At 32.4% G+C, this 19,473-nt stretch overlaps 4 protein-coding genes across 5 annotated transcripts; all 4 read left to right on the top strand.

Moving 5' to 3' along the window:
- The first annotated feature begins 1,030 nt into the window (after positions 1-1,030).
- On the top strand, positions 1,031-3,799 carry HHP1 (heptahelical transmembrane protein1). Its single transcript, XM_047313010.2, has 4 exons — positions 1,031-1,539; positions 1,637-1,726; positions 2,495-2,552; positions 2,815-3,799. The coding sequence occupies exons 1-4, from the start codon at positions 1,271-1,273 to the stop codon at positions 3,496-3,498; spliced, it is 1,101 nt and encodes a 366-aa protein (XP_047168966.1). The 5' UTR covers positions 1,031-1,270; the 3' UTR covers positions 3,499-3,799.
- Positions 3,800-7,783: 3,984 nt separating this feature from the next.
- On the top strand, positions 7,784-10,224 carry LOC124837585 (putative glycosyltransferase At5g20260). The gene is made up of 4 exons (XM_047312996.2): positions 7,784-8,038; positions 8,215-8,369; positions 8,570-8,936; positions 9,125-10,224. Exons 1-4 carry the CDS (start codon positions 7,823-7,825, stop codon positions 9,791-9,793), a joined length of 1,407 nt encoding a protein of 468 aa, XP_047168952.1. The 5' UTR covers positions 7,784-7,822; the 3' UTR covers positions 9,794-10,224.
- A 352-nt stretch (positions 10,225-10,576) lies between these two features.
- LOC124837594 (xylogalacturonan beta-1,3-xylosyltransferase-like) lies at positions 10,577-13,180 on the top strand. Of its 2 annotated transcripts, XM_047313008.2 has the most exons (4): positions 10,577-11,088; positions 11,166-11,338; positions 12,000-12,366; positions 12,490-13,180. In XM_047313008.2, the coding sequence occupies exons 1-4, from the start codon at positions 10,870-10,872 to the stop codon at positions 13,153-13,155; spliced, it is 1,425 nt and encodes a 474-aa protein (XP_047168964.1). In that variant the 5' UTR covers positions 10,577-10,869; the 3' UTR covers positions 13,156-13,180. The 2 variants fall into 2 exon arrangements, with proteins under 2 accessions (XP_047168964.1, XP_087961330.1); XM_088105204.1 differs by lacking the exon at positions 10,577-11,088 and having other exon boundaries at positions 11,197-11,338; positions 11,995-12,366.
- Positions 13,181-16,387: 3,207 nt separating this feature from the next.
- Positions 16,388-19,212, top strand: LOC124837598 (putative glycosyltransferase At3g42180). Its single transcript, XM_047313013.2, has 4 exons — positions 16,388-16,870; positions 16,995-17,146; positions 17,997-18,366; positions 18,449-19,212. The coding sequence occupies exons 1-4, from the start codon at positions 16,565-16,567 to the stop codon at positions 19,121-19,123; spliced, it is 1,503 nt and encodes a 500-aa protein (XP_047168969.1). The 5' UTR covers positions 16,388-16,564; the 3' UTR covers positions 19,124-19,212.
- Positions 19,213-19,473: the final 261 nt, after the last annotated feature.

Genomic DNA, 19,473 nt, shown 5'->3' with positions numbered 1-19,473 from the left:
AGAATATTACGGATGTATTTGACATGTAGGAAAAAAAACTAAATAATTGATTTTTTATAACATACTTATTAATATAAGACGAAAAAGCAGAAAGAACGTATCAACATTTCTTAATCAGTTCTTAAATAAAATAACATTAAACACCTTTATTCTCCATGTACGAATAATTTGGACATTTAAGCTATAAACCGTACTTAATTAGAGTTTATTGATTGCTTATTTTCTTTCTTTCTGTGGTTCTTTCGTGTGAACTAGCCGAAGTTTCATTTCAAAGTTAAGAGAATTCCTTAGAAATAAAATTAAGTAAACATTTAAGAATCAAATAATTTTTATTTTTTAATTCATATTCACTGCATATTTAGATTAAGTTAAAAGTACTAACATTTTCACCTTTTTATTTTAAAATTTATTCCTTTTATTTTAAACCACACTGATGCATTTCACATTAAATAAAAAATTAAACTGGATATAAAAATAGAAATACATAAAGATAATTGCACGCAATTGTTGTCATTGCTTAGTATCAACTATAAACTACTAAATCTAGAACTTATTACAACATTTTAGACATAAAGCAAAATACCATAAACAATAAAATCGGACTATCCAATTAAGGATAATTCAAAAGCATAAAATTTAAGAATTACAACAGTAGAAGTAAAAGAACTCTTGTAAGAAAGGTGGTCTCTCTTAGTTTTCTAACAAGCATAATGAAATTTGTTTCTATTTTGTGACATCACCTTTAACAACAAATCATGTGAAACGAATATCGGTAGTACAGTTTGGGAAAATTTGATTTACGATTTATTGGTATGGTTAAATTAAAAGAAACGATAGGTGTAGCCCATACTCCACCACAAGATGAAAGTTGGTAGATGATTTATCAGTGACCTAAGTTTCCGGATTTAGATATTGACTTGAGAAATGAAATTCATAAACAATAATAATGCAGGGTATTGTTCCAGCTATATATGAGAATGAAATCGATTATATATATATATATATATAATAAGTGTGTGTGCATGGCTTTTAAGTTTTAAAACCCCACATAATAGTGCCAAAGCTTACGGAGAGGCTCCTTAAATGCTGCAGTTGGTGCAGTTGTGCAGCCTCCATTACTGCATCAACGTTTGGCCACGCAACCACCATTTACATTCTCATCCATCGTTACCTTTCATCTCATCTCATCTCATCAGACTAGTCTTCAACAACCATTCCACACCGCACATCACCGTATCATATCATACCTCAACCTTCCTTCCAGAGGCAGATGAACAGTACTCAGACCAAATGCGTCGTCAAGCGCAAACCCAAAGAAACTGATGAAACCTTCTCTTTTACACAGTCCAAACAGACCATGAAGAAGAACCTCTGCGACCGTCACAGACCAAAACGCTACCCTCTCCTGTCGTTTTGGGAGCTGCCGGACTACATGAAGGACAACGAATACATTCTGCGTTATTACAGGGCCAATTGGCCCTTCAAACAAGCTCTCTTCAGCCTCTTTCGCTGGCACAACGAGACCATAAATGTTTGGACGTAATCGACAAAATCCCTTCTTTTTCTCTTTTTTCTTTCTTTTTTTATTTTATGATGTCTAACTAACGTTCTTGTTTGTGGGGTTCTTCTGTTTCAGCCATTTTTTTGGGTTTTTACTGTTTCTTGGGTTGACTCTCGCCAATTTGATGAAGCCTCGTGTGGTGGATCTCTTGCAACTCCTAACCAGGTTATTCTACAACCGTTTTTTGTTTTTTTCTTCCTTGGGCTGTGGTTTGTGTTTTGACGGCAACAGCCTAAGTTTCTGTCATGTAACATAAAACATGAAATCTAGTTGCCCATTGTCGGTTGTGATTCAGCAATTCCTTTCTCATGTAAAAGAAAACACATGTCAGCATGTTGCCAGCACCTGCTGCTGATTGAAATTTTGAATAAACAAACTAAATCTGGGATTCTAGTTGCTTTAATTATGCAAGAGAATTTACTTTAAATATTGGAACAGAGTTTTTGTATCAGTTGTCTCACACTCAAACCTGGGACAGTGAAGGAATTGTTTCTTGAACACACGTTTGATTATCAAATACACTTTTTATAATCACAACTTTATAACATGTAAGACTTTCTTCAGGAAAAGTTTTAGTAGAGTTCATACCTTTGTATTTTTGAACGAGTAAATATATACTTTTTCTTTTTTATTTATCATTTTTTGTATACTTCAAACCAGTCCCGTGAAGTTAAATGCTTTTTCTTAAATTTAAGCCCAGGAAATCGTGCGGTTGATTTACACTTTGAGAGGTAGTTTAACTAGAATGAGGATACTAAGGAAATTGCCTTTGTCCATCATTCAATTTATAAGTTAGAATAAACTTCTAACTTCTTTTTGTCGTTTCATATTAGCCATCGTGCTTAGGAATTTATATTAGGTGAACTACCTAGCTACTACTAGATGATAGATTTTACCAAAACCCAACTAATTTCTCGTGTTCATCTTTTGCAGGTCTTTTTCTTCAAGTGCGGAAAAAAATGTCTCTCATAACATCAAAGATTTGTTTCTGGTACGTGAGCTATGACCACATTAGAAACAGATAACACACCCTGCGTCCACTAGCAGTGAAAATTAACAAAATTGATTTCGAATATATAAATGTTTTCTTTCTGAAAACAAGTTAACAATAAAATTCACTGTTAATTATCCAACGTTGAAGTTATCTAAAACCGTTTCCGCTGTACATGATCAAAATCATCCATAGTATTGAATAACCAAACAATATATTTAGCTAATATCATGAAAACTGACATTGTACGATGAAACTGCAGGGAACAACGATACTGTTTGATTTAAATAATGAAATCCCTTTGACAATCGAACTTCAATCGACAGCATTGGTTATAGCAAGGTGGCCATTCTTTGTTTTCCTAGGTGGTTCGATGTTCTGCCTCTTCTCTAGCAGCATGTGCCACCTCTTCTGTTGCCACTCACACAACTTGAACACGTTCCTGTGGCGACTGGACTATGTAGGAATAGTTGTGATGATCATCACCTCCTTTTTTCCTCAAATTTACTACGTTTTCCTCTGTGAGCCTCACTGGCAAATCATGTATCTTGCTGGGATCACAGCCATGGGAGTGTTCACCATCGCAACAATGCTCTCTCCAACACTTTCCACCAGCAAATACCGTTCATTTCGTGCCATGTTGTTCTGCTCAATGGGACTTTTCGGCATTGTGCCTGCAATCCATGCATGTTTTGTGAATTGGACCAATCCCAGACGCAATATTACCTTAGCATATGAAATTGCCATGGCATTATCTTACTTGACAGGGACCTTATTCTATGTGACAAGAATACCCGAAAGGTGGAAGCCAGGGTGGTTCGATTTGGCAGGTCACAGCCACCAAATTTTTCATGCTCTTGTGGTGGTCGGAGCATTGTCACATTATGCAGCCACTCTTCAAATGCTGGAGTGGCGTGACTCTTTTGGGTGCGACACGCTTTCATGATTATATCGTCTTAATCTTAATCTTTCATAACAGATACATATGCAGCATTATATGGATTCCCTGGTGTATTAATTGTATAAGGGGCGCAAGCATTTGTGTAGTGATAAGGAGCATTGTTTCATTGTTAGGTTCGTTTCAAGTCTCTCATTGTTACAACGAGTCCCCAAGAGACAGGGATTTTAGAAATTATTCTTCAGAATATATTTGATTCGCTCCCTTTTCTTTTTTAATTTTTTGTTCAATATCTTTAAGGTTGTATCTAGAAAATCTATATAACAGGCTTCTTCCTTTTCTTTATTAATTGTTATATGTGGCTGTTAAGACTAATATTGCAACTTCTGACTGAAACAGTCAAATTACAGTGCCAAACTCGTCTATAATAATGTTTAAAAGTGCTTTGTATCAATAGTGGTTGGCTTAACAGGCGAGGCTCAAAAGTCAAACGAACCAAATCTTGTCTGCAACTTTTTGTTGGGAAAAGAAACATACTGGCTCAAGCTATCCAGGGTTCGTTGACTTACTCAAAAACAAAAGTGATAACAGAAATATAGAAAATAAAAAATAACTGTATTGACGTGTTTTTATAATAATAACAACAGCAAACAATAAGAAAAAAACCAAACTTTCTGTTTAACGTTAGAATAAGTATAAAATACTGTAATTTTTTCTGTTCAAATATTTCTATGGTGATAAATAACGGTGTTTAAATACTTGTATTTGTTCTTTAATGGTATATGTCAGAGAGCTTTTATTTGACAGCAGTGTTCTTGGGAGGTTTCAGGTTCATAATTACATAAAATAATATAAAAAAAGTAGTTCTTAATGGAAGAATGCATGGCTATGATGTTTTGGAGTGGACTTTAATTTCTTGAACTGCAATCCTCACGTAGCAATAACTGTGATTTTATGGAGATTTGAACTTGTGTAGTATTTTCAAGCTTTTTAAGAAGGTTCACTGTTCACCTTTATTTAATTATTCTTTTCGAGAAAGGAGAACATTCTGCACCTACCTACTTATTAGCCACGTATTAATTACTGGACTAGTTTCTGCTATGACTTCACTTCATTTTTCACCATTATTTTAACATTATAAAATTTACCACTTTACTTTTTTATTAATGACATTTTAGCGTTTTATCGCATTATTAACCATCCAACAATGAATTGATAAAGAAAAAAAAAAAAAAGGTTAGCAAAAGAACACAGAAAAAGCAGCGGAACAGAGCAAACCTTTATTTATCTATCATCACAGAATGCATGGTCATGATACGCGGTGACTAACAACACATCACAAAACAGCCACGCGGCAAACTTCCATGGATGAGAAAAGAAGAAACGTACAGATAGAAGAAACCAGAAACACACAAGTAAGAAAAAAAAAACAATAATATTTTAACAATTTTTTTTAACAAATTTTTATAACAAATTATTGGTCTATATACAAGTTATCACATAAATTAATGTAAAAAAGTTATTAAAAAAACATTTTCCAAAATATAATATCGCTTTTTTTTTTTTACAACTTTAAAATCCATAGAGAATCTGTGAACAATAATAGATACATCTATCACTATATCACAAAATTACACAAAAGGTGTAAGTTTTAAAGAAATTATAAAAGAAAAATGAGTAATTTGTACAAATTTGATTCGACTGAAAATGTTATGATACTTTGACACCACTATCACTCATTATAGAATTTGCTTCACCTTAACACAACTTTAATTAAAATAAAAAATATATATAATGTAATGAAAATATATCAAATTGACAAAACTTTAATTAAAATTTTTAAAAAATTATAAAATTTATTAAGGTTGTCTTAAACTAACACACTTCACTTTAATAAGTCAAAAATTGTACCAAACTGATATAATTTCTTCACAATGAAATTATACTAAACTAATTTTTTTGTAATTTTTTAAAATTTACACCATTTTCATAATTTTGAAAAAGCTAAATTACATCATTTGGATGCTTTTTTTTCCACATTAATTTACTTTCATTATTAAAAAATTGACAAAATTGGGATGATAAAGATTTGGATAAAATACGTGTATGTTTATATGCTACTTCGTCCTAAAAAATCTTATTTGCTTATTATTTTATATCTAAGAAAACTTATGGATACTTGTTGATATTTTTATATATTTTTTTATAAATTTTAAGTAAAATTAACGAAAAAATCTTTAAAATATAAATTTAGATAATAAATTATTTTTTATGGACAATTTAAATCAAAACAATTAATAAAATATTAATGTAAAAAAATTGATTTTTTTAAGAATTATTTTTTGCATAATAACTTGAATTTAAGTTTATGTTTAAATAAATAAATAAATATATAGTCAAAATTTAAAAGATTCTTTAATGATTAATATTCTTTTGTTAATAATTTAATTCTGATCACTTAAATTTTAAAAATAAAAACTTAAATAAAATTTACTAATAATAATAGTGAATAGTGTCTAGGTTTATATCATGTACTCACTACTCACTTTACCAGCAAACAAGTTTTTCGGAGACAAATTTACATTTAATCTATAGTTTTTAAAAGTAAAGTTGTGTTTAAAATTTATTTTTATAGGAATTATATTTAGAAGTAAAATTTTAATTTATCTAATATTTCTTTTAAAATTGTGCTTCTAAATAGGAAAGACAACTGGTTGGATATAGATAGTGCCTACACGCATCCCAACCCGCAAAGTAAAATCCGACCCGCAACTTGTCCATTACCTATGTCGGTACCTGCTTAGAAAATACCTACAGGTATTTCAAAACCCACATATATCTGTAAAAAAAATATTTTATACAATTTTAAAATAAAATTATAAAATATATATATACTATAAATTAAATTAAATTAGATATAAATTAAAATTTAATTTTAATTAAATTTAACCTAATAAAATATAATTTTATTTTATTTTTAATTAAATTTAATTAAAAATATATAAAAATTTATTTATTATTATTATTTTTTGTGAGTAGTGGGTACTAGCAGGTCGGATAGTATACTACCTATATCCGACCCGTTTAGAAGCGGTATTAAAATATTTACTATCCATTATTCATGGATAGCAAATATCTGCGAATAGTAACTATCCGTCGCAGATTTTACTTGCGGATACGTGTATCTATAGATTTTGTTATCATCTCTACTTCTAAACATATTTTAGAAGTAAATTACAAATTTCATTTTCTATCACTTTTCACGAGAATTTCGATGAAGTTCAATAATTATTAAAATTTCTAAACAATGATGAAGTTAACTAATAGATGAAATTGCATGAGAATATGCCTCATCATTAGATGTATCATTAGTGGGGACGATAATGTTGACGAAAATGAAACTAATATTGTTCTAGACTTTCAATGCATTGAATATTAAATTTGTCCAATTACATTGCCCGTGTAATAGGACTGTGGTGAGAATGACACCAGGGTAACTAGATGGATGAAGAAAAAAGGATTTTGGATTTGTAATTCTGAGACACAAATGTGCGGAAGACATGATAAAAAAATTGACATGATTGTCTGATACCTTAAACGAAGTTTGAAACTTATTATTCACATATCACATATCGGTCATGGTATAGATCTTCGAAATAAGGATAATACATAAAACAACATCCTTAAAAATACAAATACTAAAATACAAAAACAACGTTTATAAAAATAATTGATATGCTCAATCAAATTATTGGTTTCATTTATGAGCGATTAATTAACTTTCTCCTAAATACAGTCACACATGAAGAGTTAAATTATATTTTTAAAGCAATACTCTTGTTAGTTTTTACAATCCACCCTGATCTTTGGGATAATAGTTACTAGACAAAATTCCCTCTGAAGTAACAATCTCAAAGCTGAGGTTTTAAACCAAAGTGCTCAGTTCTGACTTCATTATGGTCATTCCAATAAACCTAAGATTTTCTGTTTATCCATGGATTATCTGCGTTTTCTTTACTTTCGGCGAGAGTGAACATTGATTGACGTACACTTGGAATTTACATGCTTGAGCTCAAAATTTTGTCATCTCAGGCAAGTTGTCATTTCTTTGCACTGAAATAAATGCTATGGTGATCAACGTGCCAGTTTCTGAATACAAAGCCCTTCTTTTAAGGTCTACTCCACATGCCTTCAACCACAAACTAAACGCCCGATAATGCTTAAAACTTCGTGAAAAGATCATACAATAACTTAGGTCTGCTACTTCTTAGACATGTTCACATGACTTGAGATTACTATGTTGAAAATTGTTGATTATATAGCTACGGTTACATTTGATGAAGGCAAATGTTCATTCAATCCATGAACTACCATGGTGCCCCTTAGATGCTCCCCACCCTCTCTGTTATTCCCATTGTTTCTCCCCATTCTCCTCTTCATTTTCTTCACTCATCTAAAGGGAAATCACCTTTCCATCGATTTTCCATATTCCTCCCTTTCCACCATCAAAGCCATCACAACACAAGTACAATCCCATCTTCAGTTTCTAGCCAACTCTGCAAATAGAAGCCTTGGCCATAGCACTAAGGTGTGCAAAATTTAACCACAAAGTTTTAGAGTCAAACTTCCTAACACACACACTGAAACACATATATGTGTGTGTGTGTATATATATATATATATATATATATATATAATACACGACCCTGTTATCAGCACCTACTTATCTAAAGAAAGAAAACTTTTTTTTGTCGTTTTTTGCAGAAAAGGACTAGCTTTGATATAATTGAAGAAGGTTTAGCAAAGGCTCGAGCCTCTATCCAGGAAGCAATTCTCTCTAGGAAACACAACAATTCAGGAAAGCAAGAAGACTTTATACCAAAAGGGTCCATTTATAGAAACCCTCATGCTTTTCACCGGTTAAGTTCGAAATATTCCGAAATATCTTCACCATCTTTACCTGTAATCAAGGTTTTAAATTGTGGCCACAATTGTGATAAAAAATCCTTTAAAACCTTGCTTATAATAGCATACTCTATCTAGGGTACACACATGCACACAAAAAATAGGAACATTGCTGTTACTAACAAGTGATGTTTTTGAATAAAATGAAAAGCAGGAGCCACAAGGAGATGGTGAAGAGATTCAAAGTGTGGGTGTACGAGGAAGGAGAACAACCATTAGTGCATTATGGGCCAGTGAATGATATATACGCCATTGAGGGTCAGTTCATTGATGAATTGGACAACAGCAAGAGGAGTCCCTTCAAGGCTAGGACCCCTGATGTGGCACACGCCTTTTTCCTACCCTTTAGCGTGGTTAATGTGGTTCATTATGTTTATAAACCTTACATGTCCCTAAATGATTATCGCCGTGACCGCTTACAACGGTTGGTGGAGGATTACATTGGCGTGGTGGCAGAAAAGTATCCTTATTGGAACAGAAGCAGTGGTGCAGATCATTTTCTCCTCTCCTGTCACGATTGGGTACTCGTCTTAAAATTGTTCTTGTTATTTCATATATGTCACATGCCTTGTAACTTGAGTATTTTGCGATTGATAATTTTTCATAATTCTGCATGCATGTGATCCTTTTTTGGGGGCTTTGACCGAAAAGAAGTACCTTTATACTTTTATAATCATAAAATGTGTTTTTACTTTACTTGATGATTCAGGCACCAGAAATATCACATGCAAATCCTAAGCTCTTCAAGAACTTCATCAGAGTTTTATGCAATGCCAACACATCAGAAGGATTCCAGCCCAAGAGGGACGTGGCTATCCCTGAAGTGTACTTGCCTGTTGGAAAGCTGGGACCACCAAATTTGGGCCAGCACCCCATGAAGCGCACCATATTAGCATTTTTTTCTGGTGGAGCTCATGGTTACATCAGGAAGTTGCTTCTGAAGCACTGGAAGGACAAAGATAGCCAAGTTCAAGTTCATGAGTACCTTCAATGTGGCCAAAACTATACTGAGTTAATGGGACTGAGCAAGTTCTGCTTGTGCCCCAGTGGGTATGAAGTGGCTAGTCCTAGAATTGTAGAAGCAATTAATGCAGGCTGTGTTCCTGTGATCATTTCTGAGAACTATGCTTTGCCCTTCGGTGATGTGCTTAACTGGAATCGGTTTTCCGTACAAATCCCAGTTAAGAATATACCAAAGATCAAGACTATATTACAAAATGTATCGGAAGGGAAGTACATGAAATTGCACAGAAATGTGAGAAGAGTTCGGAGACACTTCGTGATGAATAGACCAGCTAAGCCATTTGATTTGATGCACATGATACTTCACTCAATTTGGCTTAGAAGACTTAATTTCAGGCTCACGGCTTCACAATAAGGAATGTTTCTTCATACATTCTTGATTTTCCAATCTTAAGCCCCTTTGGATAGAACTCGTAAGAGGTTATATAAACTATCTTTGGTTAAGTTGAGTCACTATTTCTGGTTTATCTGAGCTGTGTATGTTCTAAGCTAAAGGGAGATGTAGTTGTTCAAGATTTCCATTGTGACTAGGTCTTGTGAACATTACAGATTCAGTTTAAATCGGCATTTTAGATAGACAAATGGTGATTGAGTTGATAATTGTATGTTAAATCATGGCCCAAAGTTGCAATGTCAAGAAATAGTAATGCTCTTATCGTACCTCAGTTTTGATGAATTCAATTCTTATCCAAATAGTATGATGAGGACCCCCTTGGTACAGATTTTTCCGTGTAGATGTAAAATATTCTGATTACTCTTCACAACATTATGAACTTGCACCACTGTTCTGTTCTGCTTCCCCTGTTTAGTTGTGCATAGCTATTACTAATTTGAGTAAGAAATGAAGCGTTAAATGTATTTTTTTTTTGTATTTTTAAGACACTTTAATTTTCATTTTATAATATTTCTGTGCATTAAACACGGCTGCTCAGGCCAGAATTTATAATTTCAATAGTCCAAAAAGAAACGTAAGAACTCGACTTTACACGTCTTGAACGGAACATCTTTGTATTGTAGGTGGGTCATAGGTGATGGCAGCATTTATTGGTTACATTGTTGGCTAGCTATAAAGTTAAAAGTTAGATGAGAGCACCTCCCAGAGAATCTATTTTTAAAAAGAAGTAATTGAGACGGAGTGAGTTACTTAGTTAAAATCGTTACTTGTGTAGAAGAAAAGAATTACTACTTTTCAAGCATTTTTTCTATATCAAAAAATAAAACCCTTACTCGTTTGAAGTGTTTCTTCTTTGGATGGATGCTGTAATAGAGATACTTTAGAAAAGTTACTAAAGAATTTGTCATCAGTGAAAAAGAAGTATCGGGTTGCTCTGATATAAGTGGTTAAATCATCAATTATTGATGATCAATCTTATAAATGGTTGGTGAGAGAGAGGTTTTCCGGAGCAGATTTCCAAAGCTCTGAAAGAATTGATGAAAGTTTTCAAATCACCACTGTCTTCTTTAGTCTTTCTATTGTTTTTCCTCAATTTTTTACTAATTTTTTTCACTCCCTCCCATGATTATCAAGCTGTTCATGTCCACTCAGATTCTCCTTTCAGTCTTTCTAGTATCAGAGGCAGTACTTCTCCCCAAGAACTTCTATCCACCCCCAATGAAGCCTACAACAATACAGATCTTACACGGATCAAGGTATTCAACCTTCACGATCTTTTGAAATGTTGTTCTAATTGTTCATAGATTGATACCCCTTTGTCTTTAACTTTCAGTTTGGCCATGGCATGAAGAAGAATGTGACAAGTTTGGAGAGAATTGAAGAAGGTTTAGCTCGTTCGCGAGCATTTATCCAGAAAGCAATTCGGTACAAGAACCACACTTCCCTCCTCAAAGAAAATTTTGTCCCAAAAGCTTCCATTTACCGAAATCCACAAGCTTTCCACCAGTTAAGCATGACCCATTCTGAATCTGTCTTTTTTTGGTTTGATATCAAAAGTAACTCTTTTTTCAGAAGTAACTGTTCTACAATTTTTGTCACTGTAGTTCGTATTGTGCATAAATGTATTACAGAATTGTCTTTTTGCACAGATTAGATCATATCTTTCTTCTGTCTTTCTGCAACCCTCAAATTTGGGGTTAGGGTTTTATCAAGGATTTCAAATCATAAAATAATGCATACTTGAAGAATGTAATTCTTGAAGAAATTTGTTACTGTTTCAAGAAAAGGATCATAAATTGCTTAAATATATTTTTAGTTTCATTTTTGACATAAATTAGAATTCGTTCCTTTTTTTTTTTATGTGTCAATTCATATTACTATTTGGCACAGTTTGATTTCAATATTTGTTGAAAAATATTTAATATGTAAAATAATTAATACAATTAAATTAAAATAACAATATCATTTATTTAAAGTAAAAATTTGATATATAAAATAATTAACACAATTAGATTAAAAATAACTACGTTTATTTAAAATTTATTACAGAAACATATTTTAAATTTAATATGAAAAAAAACATTTAATATTTATTTTCGTTTTAGCCTAAATAATGAAGAGGTTCCGTGGGCTTAACTTAACCTTGTCTACAACGTGAAAAGAACAGGAGCCACGTGGAGATGATGAAGAGATTGAAGGTTTGGGTGTACGAGGAAGGAGAGCAGCCATTGGTGCATGATGGGCCTGTAAACAACAAATATTCCATTGAAGGCCAATTCATCGATGAAATGGACATGGCTAAGAAGAGCCCCTTCAAGGCCCATGATCCAGAACAGGCCCAACTCTTCTTACTTCCCTTCAGCGTATCCAAGGTCATTCGCTATGTTTACAAGCCCAGAAGGTCCAGATCCGACTATGATCCTCCACGCTTACAACGGTTGGTGGAGGATTACATCACCGTGGTTGCAAATAAATATCCTTATTGGAACAGAAGCAAAGGTGCAGACCATTTTTTTGTTTCATGCCATGATTGGGTGGGTACACATCACATACATAGCCTGTTTTTTTACGTTAAACATCTTAGGTTGATGTTTTTATAAGGTAAAAGTGAAATTTTGATTAAAAAATATAGTACCCAATTGCTTGTGATGATTCAGGGTCCAAAAGTGTCGTACGCGAATCCTGAACTCTTCAAATACTTCATCAGAGTACTTTGCAATGCGAACAGTTCGGAAGGGTTTCAACCGAACAGAGATGTCTCCATTCCGGAAGTGTATTTACCTGTTGGAAAGCTTGGTCCACCTAATATGGGGCAGCACCTGAGTAATCGTCCAATATTAGCCTTTTTTGCCGGTGGTGCCCATGGTAAGATTCGAAAAACACTGCTAAAGCGATGGAAGAACAAGGATAGAGAAGTTGAAGTTCACGAGTACCTTGAAAAGGGTGAAGATTATACCAAGTTGATGGGTCTGAGCAAGTTTTGCCTGTGCCCCAGTGGGCATGAAGTGGCAAGTCCTAGGGTGGTGGAAGCCATCTATGCAGGGTGTGTCCCTGTAATAATCTCTGATAATTACTCTTTACCTTTCAGTGATGTGCTTGATTGGAGTGAGTTCTCGTTAGAAATTGCAGTTGAGAGAATAGCAGAGATTAAGATTATTTTAGAAAATGTTTCGATAGATAAATATAGAAAGTTGTATTACAATGTGAGGAGCGTTGGAAGGCATTTTGTGATAAACAGGCCTGCAAAGCCCTTTGATTTGATACATATGATACTCCACTCACTTTGGCTCAGAAGGCTAAATTTCCAACTAACACCTTCATAATAAGATGAGATTCTCTTCTATTCCATTCCCATAACTACAAATGTCAGTTTTCTACTAATGTGAGCACTTTGTTCTTTCATATGTCACTACTCTCACAACATTTTTTTTGACATTATTTACGTATTATTCTGTAATTGGTCCAAAATTACAATCAATAATAATAATCATAAACACTAACATAGACTAATCACGTAATGACACGTAAATGATATTAAAATATTATCAAGAAAATATTGTCAAAGTAGCATTATTCTTCTGTAAGAGTCCATATATAAAGGTTGAGTTTAACAATTATTTTCAAAGACCAAAAGTATGGTATGCCAATGCATACTTGAGTTCTGAGTTTTTTTATAGAGAAATCATAAGAAAGAATACATAAGTTAAAAGTTAGGCTGAGTAACATAAGCATCTTTGAAAGGGTGAAAAGTAGACATAAGCATCTTTTAATGGAATGAGCACAAAGTACAGAAAGTAAATGGGACAAAAGAAGTTTTGTTTGCGCTGAAGTGGGCACCAAGTTGCCGTCATAATTTGTGATAATAATTCTCTGCCATTTTGTGATGTGCTCCATTGATGATAACCTTAAAGATCAGTCACTTTAAGGTTCACACATTACATGAATTATGAGTGATTTTTTTTAATTGTGATAAATTCATAATATAAAAGAATGTCTCTGTTCTTCGATTGTATATAATGAAGCTTGAGTGTATTCCGTATTAAAAATAATTTAAACGCATGAATTCTTTTATAAAATTAAAATTATTTAACCATATTCTTATACATCACTCACATGAGTATTTTAAAGTTTATATAAAATAACTGGAAAGCTTGTTATGTATTCTACTGCCTCGTATTTTATCTATAAATTTATATATTAAATATATGAAGTAAAGGAAAATTATTAATATTTTACACTAACAATACATAAAAATCGATGTAATTAAGCATGATCGAAATTTTATTACTTATATCTACTCATATTTAGTCTAAGGTAGTTAGAGTGAATATGAAAATATTTTTTCAGTTTTTTCAAAAATATAAACTTTTATTTATGTTGAATTTATGATAACTATTTATCTTTTGTAGATATTTTGAAAGAGGATTTTTGAAGACTTTAGTAGAAAAGTGATTATACTTTAGTTTGTTATAATTTTTTTAAATTAATTAAAGGTTTTTTAAAGTTTTAGAAGACGACAATGGTAGTGTTTATATTGTTTTAAACATATAAAGTTTCAAATTTTTCGTGTTTTTGTGATAAAGTTATTGTGCTAAGTTAGTTAATTTAATTTTTATTAATAAATAATATTTTTGTTGTAAAACAAATAAAATTAACATTATAAATGATTTAATGTTTTAGTCTTATGTATTTATTTATATTATTTTTATAATAGGGATAATTTTTTTTTGTGTGTTTGTATTATATATTTCTTTAATATATTTTTATATAATAACGAAGGTTAAAACTCGTATGTAGTGATACGCCGCATGAGTTTTATGATGCATAATCGACTAATTAGAAACAATGAATCAAATAAAAGAATATTGGTAATTTTCTTTCATTTCCAAAGAAATACTGATGCTATTAAAACTGTACGGTAATACTGTTATTTTGTTGTTCGATTGAAAAGGATAGGTGATCCATGGCTAAGATAAGGATAATAACTCTGGCTGTGACGGACCGTGACAGTAATTATGGGCCACAATGATGAAGTTCGGCCCAATAATGACTCACAAATAACATATTAATTAATGTCTAAAATTGCAAATACCTTATTTGTAAAATATTTATAAAATATATAGTTTTATTTTATGATGTAAGTATTTATGATTGTAACGAATAGTTTACAAGTTTTAAAAAAAAATTGTAAAATAAAATAAGTTAGAAAAAAAACTCTAATTTAAATCAAATTGGATTAATTTTGATTTGATTCATTTAAAATTTATGTATGTGGATCTGATACGTTAATGAATATTTTATTTTTAAAATATTAATTATATTTAAAAAAAATTAAAAGTGATATTGTTTTATTAAATTATAAAAAGATATCAAAAAACTTTATCTAAAAGCAAGTAGTTTCATTAAATTAATATTGATTTGAATTTGGTATTTTCGTGAGTGTGATGTCACTTTCGGAATTGTGATGATAACATTGTCCATTGTCAGCTAAGCCAATAGGCAAAGTGACTCTGTTCTGTTCCTCACGATAAGGCGATGGAACATGCAACCTTTGAAATCTGAGAAATAATAGCGAGTGAGAGCAAAATCATTACAGACTGTACTGTTGTTCGCAAGTGGAAGCAACACTTATTAAATTTCATCAATATATGCTCGCAAGTGAATAGACTAATGCAGAATAATTTATGTTTCATTTCTATTTGACTTTTATTACATAAACACGTTATTAAAATGGTGAAGCAATAAATATGATTAATTTTATACAAGAGGAAAAGAAATGAAATATGATATATATATTTTATAGTTTGGATTCCGTGTTCATGAGAGTGACCTTTCTTATATGTGATTTCTGAAGTTGGACCATCTTTTACCTCAACATGTTCGTTGCAACCTGCAATTCCAATCATGTTCAAACTTTGATATGAAGGTTGACAAAATCAGTCTGAGAAAGCTGGCTCGAATTAAACTACCGGTGCTTGCTTTGATTTATTAATAATTATATTGAAAATAAATAAACCATCATTTTAAGGGATCTAAAAATGGTGTCCCCTTATTCGTGTACCTTTGTGCCCTTCTATGCTCTCATTTCTCGCTCCCACGCATTTGATTCGGATTCGTCTGCACAATAAAGCTAGCTAGCATCCCCAGGCTTTATGGTACCAAGGGAAGTTTCTACAGCCCACATCGTCCAATTAATCTTTTAATTTATGCAAATGAAAAACTTTAATTTATATTATATGATAAAAGACCATTCATAAAGTAAAAATTAAAAGTTTTTAATATTTTTATAAACCATTAAAGCTTGACACGAGGAAAACATGAAGTTTAACTGTTTCGAAAGAGGCACCTCCACCCATTTATTTATAATCCATCGCACGGACAACCTATGTGAACAGTACTTTCTCCTTAGGTTATGCTGCCAAACCGAGACAACTAAAACGTATAAATTCAGTTTACGTCGGTTAGGATGTGTTTGGCAAGGTGAAAAATTAAGCTTTGGATTCTTGAGAAAGTCACCGACCTTATTATGCAGTAAAAATATCTTTCACGTGCCGAATACAAACTTAAAACGAATGAAATGACTGACCGTTTTCCATTTATTGCAGAAGGACAAAAGTGTGTTTCATTGCATCAATTTTACATTTATGCTTATAATAATTGAACAGTATTTGATATAAATAAGTGGTGTGCATAACAAGGCAAAGGGTGTGTGTGAGTGAAGTTGCTAACGCAATGGAATGGTTGAGATGCCCCATTTCTGCATTCTTATTCCCCGTCTTTTGCTTTGTTGCCTTCTTCCTCTTCTTTCCCTTCAAGCTACAAAATAATGTCACCCACTTTCTCTTTTCTCCTCCTTTGCTTCCTTCCACTGTCAAACACCTACAAAACCACACAAATATTATCTCTTCTTCTTCTTATCCTTCTCCTTCACCCTCTCCTTCGCCTTCTCCCTCACCTTCATCGCTTTATCTTCTTTCCAACTTCACACCTGCAAATCAAACCACCAATAACAGCACTGTGTTAAGCAGCTCTACTAAGGTAAGCAACCTTAAACGTATATATAGAACATGTTTTTTTTTTTATCTTTTTGCTTTTGTTTCGTATATGTTACCGTATATATATTGTCTACCCTTTTATTAATTTTGTGTTTCGTTTATGATAGAAATTTGCTGGTTTGGAGAAAATAGAAGAAGGATTGGCACGAGCTCGAGCCGCAATTCAGGAATCTATCCGCTCAAGGAACTATACTTCAGACACCAGACAAACTTTTGTTCCTAAAGGATCTATTTACTGGAATCCACACGCTTTTTATCAGTTAAGCTCTGAATTCTCAAGCTCATCAACTAGTTAGATACACACCACCTATTTCAAACTTCTTTTTTAAGAAAATTAAGTGTATTGAATAAAATTTATTATATCTGTGATTTTTTTCTTTTTGTTGTGTGAATTTTACTTGTAATTGGTAATCGATTTTATAATCCATGCTAAAATTATATTGAAAAATAGAGGATTTTTGTTATATCGTTCTATATGTTGTTATCTGGGTAGAGCACACATTTTTTGTGGTTTTAATTATGTTCACATATTGGTTGAAGTTGACATTTTTTTTGTCTGTATTTGGTCTTCAAATTATATAATTATTGTTGAATTATTTATGCGTGTCAATTCCTTTAACCACTTTTTTAAGTATGGTTGACTTAATGTTAAGAAAACAAAACTATGCTATCAAGTACAATAAATTTCATAATATTACATGAATATCCCAAATATTAAAATGTAATTTATAATGCATGACTAGATTCAAAGTAGGAAACTCCACATAATTCCGTACAAGAAATATGTTTAATTTAGCTCTGGATAAAAGTAATAATTTATGGAAAAAATATATAAGTTAACAAAATAATTATCTTTAAATCATTTCATAATTAATACCGGCATTAAAATCCTTTCTCATTACCGATATCATGTAAATTTTATCATAATAGATATACGGAAGTTCATATATTAAAAGCCATGCATTAATGACACCGTGTGGATCTAAGCTTTGTTTTACGGAACGTCTCGATCAAAAAGGTTTTGAAGTGCGGTCGAAGAAGAAACCGCTACGCAGTTGCAGTGCGTTTCCCCAGAAATTAATTTCTAAAACACAACGTGATTGATGCAGGAGCCACACGGAGATGGTGAAGAGATTCAAAGTGTGGGTGTACGAGGAAGGAGAACAGCCATTGGTGCACGATGGACCAGTAAATGATATATACGCCATTGAAGGGCAATTTATGGATGAAATAGACAATTATGATAAGTGGAGCCATTTCAGGACAAGAAATCCTGAGGAAGCTCACGTTTTTTACATTCCTTTCAGCATAGCTAATATTGTTCACTATGTCTACAAGCCTATCATGAAGCATTCAGATTACGAACCTATTCGCCTGCAGCGGTTGGTGGAAGATTATATCGGTGTCGTTGCAGATAAGTATCCTTATTGGAATAGAAGTGAAGGTGCTGACCATTTTTTACTGTCATGTCATGATTGGGTAAGATCTTATTTTTTGTTTATAAAAAATCAGAATCATTATAGTAAAACAAGTATATAATTATGTGTGTTTGATGACTTAGGGTCCGAAAGTGTCATTCGGGAAGCCTAAATTGTTCAAGAGTTTCATCAGGGTACTTTGCAATGCCAACACCTCAGAAGGATTCATACCTAACAAAGATGTGTCAATCCCAGAAGTGAAATTGCCAAAGGGAAAGCTAGGTTCACCCAATCTAGGGCAACGCCCAGACGATCGCAGCATTTTAGCTTTTTTTGCCGGAAAAGAACATGGTAACATTCGAACAATCTTGCTGAATTATTGGAAGGGAAAAGATAATGAAGTCCAAGTTTATGAATCTCTTCCAAAGGGCGTAGACTACTTTAAATTAATGGGAGAAAGCAAGTTTTGCTTGTGTCCCAGTGGTTTTGAAGTAGCAAGTCCTAGAGTGGTGGAAGCACTTACTGCGGGGTGTGTGCCTGTGTTAATCAGTAGTAATTACTCTCCACCCTTTTCTGATGTGTTGAATTGGAGTCAGTTTTCGTTGGAGATTCCAGTGGAGAAAATACCAGAAATCAAAACTATTCTGCAAAGAGTTTCAAGGAATAGGTATTTGAAATTGCATATGAACGTGATGAGAGTTCGAAGGCATTTTATGATTTATCGACCGGCAAAGCCATTCGATATGATGCATATGATACTTCATTCGATTTGGCTCAGAAGATTGAATCTTAGATTAATTGCTTCGGCAAGCTCCTAGTTTTGTCTGTCATAGTATACACCACCGAATGTACTTACAAATGTATATTCATGTTTTATTTCATTTAATAACTACAATGTTTATTTCAATATTTTTTAATTTATTTATCTTTTAAAATTTCATCATCTATTTTTTTATACTTCGTTCAAGGGAGAAGGGATAGATAAATCATGTTACATAAAAGAATAATTTGAACAATGATTATTTTAGGAAAAGATTAATACTGTACTTGGCTCAATATATATTTCATATTTTCATTGCTATTCTAAAATAACATCATGTTTTGAAATTGATTTAACCAATGAAAAATAGAAAATCTTTTGTATTCCAAATTTTGGGACAAGTGCCTT

This window comes from Vigna umbellata, chromosome 1 (genome assembly GCF_029865625.1).
Source record: "Vigna umbellata cultivar VRB3 chromosome 1, Vumbellata_1.0, whole genome shotgun sequence".
Taxonomy (NCBI): Eukaryota; Viridiplantae; Streptophyta; class Magnoliopsida; order Fabales; family Fabaceae; genus Vigna; species Vigna umbellata.
This window is presented reverse-complemented; position numbering and strand designations above follow the sequence as displayed.

Bases quoted from the DNA above. Each gene is read 5' to 3' on its own strand.
- HHP1 (XM_047313010.2), top strand. From the start codon at position 1,271: ATGAACAGTACTCAGACCAAATGCGTCGTCAAGCGCAAACCCAAAGAA. The intron at 1,540-1,636 runs GTAATCGACAAA...CTTCTGTTTCAG, and splicing joins GAGACCATAAATGTTTGGAC to CCATTTTTTTGGGTTTTTAC. The intron at 2,553-2,814 runs GTACGTGAGCTA...ATGAAACTGCAG, and splicing joins ACATCAAAGATTTGTTTCTG to GGAACAACGATACTGTTTGA.
- LOC124837585 (XM_047312996.2), top strand. From the start codon at position 7,823: ATGGTGCCCCTTAGATGCTCCCCACCCTCTCTGTTATTCCCATTGTTT. The intron at 8,039-8,214 runs GTGTGCAAAATT...CGTTTTTTGCAG, and splicing joins GCCTTGGCCATAGCACTAAG to AAAAGGACTAGCTTTGATAT. The intron at 8,370-8,569 runs GTTAAGTTCGAA...AATGAAAAGCAG, and splicing joins AACCCTCATGCTTTTCACCG to GAGCCACAAGGAGATGGTGA.
- LOC124837594 (XM_047313008.2), top strand. From the start codon at position 10,870: ATGAAAGTTTTCAAATCACCACTGTCTTCTTTAGTCTTTCTATTGTTT. The intron at 11,339-11,999 runs GTTAAGCATGAC...TGAAAAGAACAG, and splicing joins AATCCACAAGCTTTCCACCA to GAGCCACGTGGAGATGATGA. The intron at 12,367-12,489 runs GTGGGTACACAT...GTGATGATTCAG, and splicing joins TTGTTTCATGCCATGATTGG to GGTCCAAAAGTGTCGTACGC.
- LOC124837598 (XM_047313013.2), top strand. From the start codon at position 16,565: ATGGAATGGTTGAGATGCCCCATTTCTGCATTCTTATTCCCCGTCTTT. The intron at 16,871-16,994 runs GTAAGCAACCTT...CGTTTATGATAG, and splicing joins TGTTAAGCAGCTCTACTAAG to AAATTTGCTGGTTTGGAGAA. The intron at 18,367-18,448 runs GTAAGATCTTAT...TTGATGACTTAG, and splicing joins TACTGTCATGTCATGATTGG to GGTCCGAAAGTGTCATTCGG.